Source organism: Rhipicephalus microplus, chromosome 5 (assembly GCF_043290135.1).
Source record: "Rhipicephalus microplus isolate Deutch F79 chromosome 5, USDA_Rmic, whole genome shotgun sequence".
Taxonomy (NCBI): Eukaryota; Metazoa; Arthropoda; class Arachnida; order Ixodida; family Ixodidae; genus Rhipicephalus; species Rhipicephalus microplus.
In genome coordinates, this window is record NC_134704.1 from 155,847,765 (window position 1) to 155,856,751 (window position 8,987).

The 8,987-nt window shown below is 46.0% G+C and overlaps 1 protein-coding gene across 1 annotated transcript in view; it reads right to left on the reverse strand.

Moving 5' to 3' along the window:
- KCNQ (KCNQ potassium channel) overlaps positions 1-4,499 on the reverse strand; it is a 320,065-nt gene extending 315,566 nt beyond the window's left edge. The window contains exon 1 of the mRNA XM_075896102.1: positions 4,129-4,499. Coding sequence (XP_075752217.1) covers positions 4,129-4,442 — 314 coding nt within the window. The 5' untranslated portion in view covers positions 4,443-4,499. The remainder of the gene's footprint in view (positions 1-4,128) is intronic.
- Between the last annotated feature and the right edge of the window lie 4,488 nt (positions 4,500-8,987).

Below are 8,987 nucleotides of genomic sequence, written 5' to 3' on the forward strand. Positions count from 1 at the left end.
TCTGGCGTCAACAAACGCCACTATTACGAGTAGTAGAGCGAGAGAGAGGGAAAGGTGTGGTGAAGGGCGGAGAGGTTACGCAGAAGAAGTATTCGGTTTGCTACCCTGCACAGGGGAAGGAGGTAGAAAGGTAAGCAGAGAAAAAGAGGTCTGCCTAACAGAAAAAAAAAAGGAGTAGCGCACACACTCAAACACAGAAGTGTCAAAGTCGCTTTTCGATTCCGGTTGACCGCAGAAACTTCAGCAGCGTCTTTGTCGCTTTCTGGCAGGAAGCTCGAACGTTTTTGCACTTCAAAATTGACTGCTCCGAAAGCGGCTAGTCATTTAGCCGTGCTAACGTTGTCGGAAGTAGTTGTCTATGGGAGCTGTACTTAGAGGACAATCACCAAGGACGTGCGCAATGGTTTCTTCGCTGCCACAGTGATCACACGCAGCGCTCTCTGCCGTTACGATTTGGTGAGTACACTTGTCGAGTATAGTTGACGTGTATCCTTGTCATAAGTAGTTTTGTTATGAAATCACGTGACGACAACACCCGTCTGTGATAGGGAAAACTTGAATGAAAACACTCAAATTCAGAGTTAGCGTTGATCAGCGGTGCCATTTGTCATACTTGCAACTAAGGACTCGCATGTAAACACTCGTGGTTGTCCATTTGAAACCAAATTCTTTTTTCAATGCTTTATTATTTTTAGAATCACAGAACTGAATGAAACAAGGTTTTCGGGCTTTTTTTTTTTTTCTTGCTCGCGTCTTTGTTGGTCAGTGAAAAAGATAAATGTGTACAAAATAATAATTTTTTTCTATGTTTTACGTAGTTTACTAAAGGGTATTTTTAATGAATTGTCCACCGCATAACATGCCCGTCAGGTTGTATATAAAGGTACAGGAATTCTTATCACTACAAACATGAGCTGACTGTCGGAAACATTTTTTCCCTCCTCACTCTAAGACTCGCATTCCGGGAGCACACGGCCAGCCAACCAGGACTGCCGTGTTCTATCGGGGCACGCATTAACTGCGCGACGCGGAACGTTGAGGTAGTCAGGGATAAAAAACGACGACACATTAATCAATAGCCGCGAGCTCAAGACAAATGACGGAGCGCGTTCGCCGGCCCTGCGAGAGGGCCAAAAATATAAATGAATAAGAAATGACTGCATAACGTCTTCCTTCGACCCCTGTTGGTTCATCGCGTGACCCTCAACCCCCGCAAAAAGCCACACCCGGATTAGCAGCCTTAGCGGACGTTGTCCGCCACGGACCAATTACCGGTGGCGGCGCGTTAACTTTGCGGCACAGTGCGCGCACGAAATTAAGTTCTTCGAGTTTCTTCCGCATTATTAATCACTCTGTTTTATCTCACAGGCCCTAACAGGAAGTTGATGTTAATATGAAAAAAGAAAGCAATAGCGACCACTTTTCGTTCTCAACTTGGCACGTATCGGCTGACAACGGGTACTTCAAATTTCAGAAACGCTTAGAAGAGAAAGCAAAATCAGAAAAATGAAAAGAAAAGAATGACGAGTAAAACACCTTAGGTAACGTCACCGCCAGGATCGCGAAAACGAGCCGGTGCTCCCCTGAACGGCAGCCTCCGCAAGCTGCATGTAACTTCTTGGAGTCCGCAAAGTCTTATTATCCAAACTGCGCTTATAAAATGCACACAGGAGGCTATGCTTTCTCCGAAAAGTAACTAGAGGGTGCTACAGCCGATGCGAGGCTTACTGCTTACAAAACGTTCGCAAAGTCAGTTCTTGAGTAGGCGTGTGTGGTATGGAGCCCTCATGAAAATTAACTGAAAAAACAATTAAAAAAAATTCGGGGGTACACGGTGTGATTCATATGCTCTCGGCATCGAAGGACAGATTCGGTTACAGAAATCCTCCTTTCTTCTTACCTGCGTCTGCTAGGAACGCGCAGGCAGAAAAATTGCGTGAGGCTATTATTTCAAGTATTAGGAGATCAACGACATATTAGGTAAGAAGCAAATTTCCTGCCAACGGGTAAACGGGGATTAGGAACTAACCACAATAGTGCAATCCAAACCTACATCACTCATACCGGTAGCTTCAGATCCTCCTTCTTTCCTAGCGCAATTTAAATGTGGAATGAATTATCAGTATGTTGTGGAACAGAACTATTTGTCTGAATTCCAACAGACACCGGATGACTATCTGTACGACTGCACGCCTTGATCTTGCTGTACCCTGTATTTGTGTATTTGTGAATGATGGTCCTTCTTTTTGTTTCTTTACGTCACACTCACTGCAAGGACTCCCGCAAAAAATTATAGGTAGTGTGAAAATATAAACAAAAATAAACGTTGCCATTTGCGGGATACAAAAAATTAATATGGCATAGTTGCAACAATCGAGGCGAAACTCGGGAATTAAGAAACTGTGGTTGTACATGTCAGTATGTTTTGGATATTGTAAATTGCTATGATACAATTTCAGCAACCCGGATGGAATCAGCAGGCTAGATTAGAAACAAAACTAAAAAGTAGCTTGTATAGAACAAAACAACGATTCTTGTTTATATTTGCGCGTTTTTGAAACCAACTCTGGCTATGCATGCAGATCGGTCGCATCAAACACGCCAGTGCGCAATACCATATATTTTTCTCAGATTGTTTTTGTAATCTATCCACCTGGATGAACACAGTCTGACAAAATTTTGGAAGCCTTAATGTCCCTTGGACACACCGTGCACACCGCATCCTCTCGCAGTCAGAAAAGGCAAACACGCTGAGAGGTTTACCAGAAACGGTGCGTGATGCCCAAATTAAAATTTGGATTTCGTCCTTTGCCAAAATAGATTGTTTCGGTCTATATACTGTGTAAATATGAATTTAGACAATCTATAGACTTTGAGACTCCATTTTTGTAAATGCTCAGTATACCGCTCGGGTACATGAACTCTGATTCAGTACTTCGAGAAATAGCGAAGACAGAACATGTAAGGTAAATGTTCCAGAGAGTACTCCATCGGGATGTTACAAAGGTTAGGCTATAGTTCGGTACACGCTAAGTACAATAAAACAATAATACCGTGTTAGCAGAATAATACCCACGAATTATACCCACGAATAGCAGAAGAATCACCACGAATTACCAGGTTACCAGGTCTCTGCTCGCACGCGAAATGAAGGTGTTGCGAGAAATTCCACATAAAGTTAATGTTGCCGAGAACTATTGCACATGACGCGGCTGTGCCCACCCGACCAATACATTATGGCACTAACTCAGTATTCATGTACGGTCATTGCCTTAGTCTCTCATAACCAAACAGGCTGCAAAGGTTTTGCAGGGACACCCGATGTGAGCAACAAGAGGAAAATGCGCATTAACTAACCACGGAAGATGTGTTCCAGCCAGAAAACATGGCACACTAGAACGTAGCGATCTACTTGAATGCGTGCCAGGGGCCGAATCATAGTTTGGAACGCAGCTTTTCTTCCTTTCATTCCAGGAGCGCCGAACTCCTTTTTACATTTACTTTTGCGTCGTACATGACCGTCGGAGGGACCGCCCTAACAATCGCGACTGTGCTGGCCACACACTCCGTCAATCATCGATGAAATTCCCATCGAGCTCGCCCTATCGTCGCCGCCAGGCCCTCGTTCGTGCGTGCGAATGTTCCCGTCCCAAATCGCTTGCCCAACGAATTCCACGCACCCCTCCACAGTGCTGCAGCATACAGACCGCAAGTTCAGCGCGCCTAAGCAGCCCGAGATGCGCCCACATAAATTCTCCGATCCGGGGCCTGAAGGCGAGTGCGGGTATTACGTGCGGCACCCAGTTCGGCGGCGCGTGGCATTTACACGCACGCTCATATCCTACGCACGACGCGCGTGTCCGGGACCGGGGTCAGGGCGTCGGACAGCGACGATGATGAGCGGTGCGCGATCATTGGTGGTGGAGTGCGTGGCCGGCATAGCACTGGCAGTAATGAAGCGAAACGAAGAAAAAAAAAATAACGACGGAAGAGAAGTTGTCGGGGCAGAGCCGGTGTGGCACCCCTAATAGGCTCGCGGGCCTCGTTCTATAGGAGCGGCGGCTTTTTTCGAGCCCTGGTCCGATGCCAGGAGGAGTGGAGAGAAGGAACACACGGCGCTGCACTCACACGGCGATGTGGTAGAGGGCAGCCCTCCATCCGCGCGGCCTCTCGAGGAAGTTGTGCACCAGAATCTGGTGGCGGCGACGGCGTGCGTCGCTGCGTGCGTGCGGCCGGGACAGGCGGCCCGACACCAGCGACTGCGGCTTGGACGACGACTGCTGCCGCTGAGCCGGCTGCTCAGCGGCGGCTACGCCGATGTTCTGCTGCTGCGGCCGCTGCTGCCGTTGTAGGTGCTGCTCGGCGGCCGATGACGCGCCGCCTCCTCCACGTCCAAGTTCTGGGTCCGGCCGGCGGCGAGCCGCCCACCGGCTGCCGGCCATAGGAGGGACTCGCGCCCGCCGGGCGGACCCGCGCGTTCCCCGCGCACACGACGCCGCTGTCGACACCGCAAGCGCGCCACCGCGCGCTCGCACCCAGGGCGCCGCCTCGCGCGCCCTACTAACACCGATGCGCCACCTGGACGTGAGGCCAGGGCGCGGGTTGTTTCGAATCGAGCGCTTCGACGATCTGGAGGTGTTCGGGCGCAGCGACGTGCTCCACTGCGGACCGTGAAGGAGTCGCCTCATGACAAGCCCTTTCTCGAAATACCGTCGGTACGTTCCCCCTTACCTGCCCTTCAAAAGGAAGCCATCGCCGGGATCATCTTTTCAGTTAACGAGGGCATTGACCTGAAAGTGTACTGTGCTCGCGTTCAGCCAGTTTAGAGTGTAACAAGTAAAACGACAGACAGATGCGCGTTTTCATACCAAGATTCAGACAATAGGATATAACACAGACGCAAAGAAGAGGTCACCAACAAAATAAAACTAACGTGTAAAGACGTTGAATCATCTGAGCAAGCACAAACGGACCCCAAAGGTTTTCTTCCAAATCAATAATCCGGGACGATATGTACAACTGATTCAAGGAAAAACGAGTATGCATGGACTTCGTGTAAACATTCAGGATGTCCATTCACCATTATTCGACGCTTGATTGTAATGTCTGTGCATGCTTATATTCATACACTGCACTTACTCACTTTTATAGCTTTGCTCGCTATATCTCCATTTCGCAAGTTTACAGCGTTGTTTGGCGGCTCCTCCGCATGTTTTTTGGCCAGCCACCGTCATCTGTCCTTCTCCCGGAGGATTTATAGAAGTGTCATGCTATACTCATGAACCCAGAAAGAGCTTCATGAATAAAAAAAAACTTTATACTTTGAAGTAACTGGGATAACCTATAGCACGTTATTTATAAAGATCCAGAAACTTTAAATATTTTAGCACAAGGGTGTTTTGAGTTCAATAATAATAGTAATAACATTATTATTATTGTTATTATTATTATTATTATTATTATTATTATTATTATTATTATTATTATTATTATTATTATTATTATTATTATTATTATTATTATTATTATTATTATTATTATTATTATTATTATTATTAAACCGCGGGGTTTACGTCTGAAAACCACAATATGATTATGAGCGACGCCTTAGTGGACGGCTCTGTAAGTTTGAACCATCATGGTACACGGGCCTCCACCATTCCGCCTCCATCGAAATGCGACCGCCGCGCCCGGAATCGAACCCGTGAGCAGCCGAGTGCCTCTGTTTCACCGAGTCGGACTTGCTTTGAATAAAAGTATCAGGAACGAAGACAGCACATGAAGTTCCGAGTTTCTGCCTCAACGTTCTCTTTGCCACTTTTTTTCAACATGATGTTACGTTTTTTTTATGTTTGAAAATATTTCTGCGTGTACACATCAGATGGCTACTATATGTCGCTCACACATCGTATTTCGCACCTTTTGCAACATTTACCTATAGATATATTTTTTCTGGATTCACCTTAATTTCTAAACTGATTACGCTTGCCTCCAGTACTGCGTAGGTTAGCATCAATCCATTAGATGATGGCCAATATGCTCACTAGCTGCAATATCAACTTGGAGGAACAAAGTCAACTTAGATTACAGTGCAGCAACATAACATCATAAAATTATGCTGAGATGAGTCAGTGATGCGCGACTACGTTCCAAAACTAAGCATAACACATGAAGACCGAACAGTCTCGCCACGCCTCGCGCGTCTAAAAATGTGGAGATGGATATTATACCACTGCGTCTTTTGTACTCCCAATTATATGAACACCCCGATGAATTTTCATTAGTATTGTTGCTATTTTGGCACAGCATCAAACAAGTACATTGATATCTCTGGATTCGGTTCCCAGGGTTGGTGAGTTGTTCTTTGTCCACTTTAATCCGTTACCTTTTATTCCAGTGTTTCTAATTTTTCATTAAAAGTGCGAATTACGTCCCTTCTGCTTTCTTATTCTGCGTTTAATTGTGTCTAATAGAGGAAACTACCCATCGACCCAGTTCCTTATTTCCGTTGGTAGACATATATACAACGTTCCATGACTTTGCTGCGCTGAATTTGTTATATTTAGAAAGTCCAGCGTTCAAAAATAAACCACAAAGTACACAGCGGTGATATCGCTTTTCCTTTTAGTTTCTCAATCACGAAGGTGCTGAAACTATAGCCTCTTCTATCCCTCTACCTAATGTACTGTATTCGCACATTTATGGCCTGAATATTAAGCCAATGATGCATCATGTTGAAATTTAAAAGTTGTCCACAAATTTTTAAAGCCACGAATGTAGTCATTGCAAGGATGTGTCTCACTGCAGTGCTCATAGAACAATTCATCGACATTGTATTCTTTAATTCTTGAGCTTCCACCAAACCCGCTATCAGTCAAGGAAGGGCCGAAAATATGTTGAAGTAGATAATACGAAAGACTTTGAGAAAAATTGCACATAACGTTTTGCGGACACAACAGCGGTGGCGGACTGGAACGAAATTGAAAAACTTTATTTCAGTCCTGCAGGACGCGCTTAGCGCGTAGCGGGCGTCTGCCACGTAGAGACCGACAAAGAGTACATGGCGGCCGCTTCGTGGGCCTGCTCGACGGCCCCAGCGGTGGCGGAGCCACAATGTCACAAGCCCTACTTTTAATGACCCTGAAAATATTGCCGCACGTTGCTTTGTCTCACCAGTGTATACTGTTCGAACAGCGTTAGAGGAATCAAGTACTAAGTTAACCCTTACCATGACAATCCTTGATTCAAACTACGGGTCAAACTGCCCCCTCCTTTGTTTCATGCTCTTCCTAACCTTTCTAAGATTCCTTCTAACATTTTTTTTTTTGAAAACCGACGATGAGAGACACACAACAGCTATACGTGCTAAGAATATGTGTCCACATCTCTACCAGTATACCGACGTTATTTGAGGTCATGTTCGTGTTTAGAGTACATATATAGCCAGCAAGAGTCAATATTAAAAGCATTTATCCATTTCGGCGTCCAATAACTGGCACCTGTCGACATCAGCTGTACATTTAATGAACAAAACTTACTAGTCAAACTCAGACAATGCCGAAAAGGCCTGCTTGTACTTCAGCAAATATGGTAGCTGCTGTCAGGTGGTCTAGGAGGACTGCATCGATGTAGAAAGAAGTTGATATTTGCGATCGTAAATCGCAACCAGCCGCAGATAGTCAAGGAAGGGGTCAAAACGAAATCGTACTTTAAAAAATACCCGACGATTACGACACTGCAAAAGGCGAATTTCGAGCTCAGCTTCGTGTCAGGGCAACGCCAACTGTGATTGAAGTTTGGGCTATGCGCAGTTGCAGCAATGTAACATTCGTAACACATTGTCACGGAAACTTCTGGCGCTCGATTGCTACACATACCACTCTCATTGCAGGCTCCCTAATTCTAGGGAAAAGCCGACAGCGCCGTTAGGAAAAGCAACGCTAGCCGCAGTGCACTGGCCAGCCTTGCATGCGAACAAGCTCCGACAAAGGGGCCAGTGCTTGCGACGGAGGAAAAAAAGCAAGACTCCTGATACCAACAGGCTCTGTGTTCACTCTCTTTCGCCCTCGTTCGCTCTATTGGCGACGCCGACGCCAGCTATCAACGGTGACACCACTCAACGCAGAAAAGGTTGCCTCTCAAATAAAAAGCACCGCAAAAGCACTCCGTACAGATGGTTAACCAGCCAAGGTGTAACGTGCGGCCGCAGACGTCACAGCTGAAGCCACTCGACATGCTTCCGACGAAAGCGGGTGTCGGCCCCAGCGAACGCGTTTCCGTCATTGGGCCGTTAACGCTGCACTGCGAACAACACCGTTTTATCGGATCGCCGTTGTCACTTGCATTCTGCTCGGAAAGCTACCGCATCCTTGGTGTAGATTAATGTACAAAGGCTCTCGTTCAGCTTTTTTTCAAGCACCTCAGAATATATCGACACATGACCTTCCTTATTGCACTTACACGCAATAGGATGGTATTTTTGCTTGTCGGTTTCAGGTGTTTATCATATACACTCGACTCCCTCGCAATTTTTTTTTACTACCATATTTATGAAGAATCCTCACCCATAGACCAGGGAAGACAATACTGCCTTTGTAACGAAATCTACTCTTTCATTCACAGGCGTGTGCATAGTAGGGTCAAAAATTAAAATGACCTCCCCGCCTCCCTCCCGTTCCTCTTAATCATCCAAAGGGGCGCGTTTCCTTGGCCATTCTTGTCCGGTAAATAGTTGTTGTGCATGCCACGCCGGTTTTGCATAAAAACTCTCAAGGTTCTTTACGGAACCCCTTAAAGCGACTTGAAGCAGAAAGCTATGTCCTTTTTCTTTGCAGCCGTTGTACGAATGCTATCCCGCTACGCTTCGAAATCCTTCCGCACTTCGTGTAGTTTAGGACTGACCCCAAAATTGGATACCTGGTTTTGCATTACCTCCGTGATCGGACTACCTTTCATCTAGAGTTACTGTATATGATACCTTTATGGCA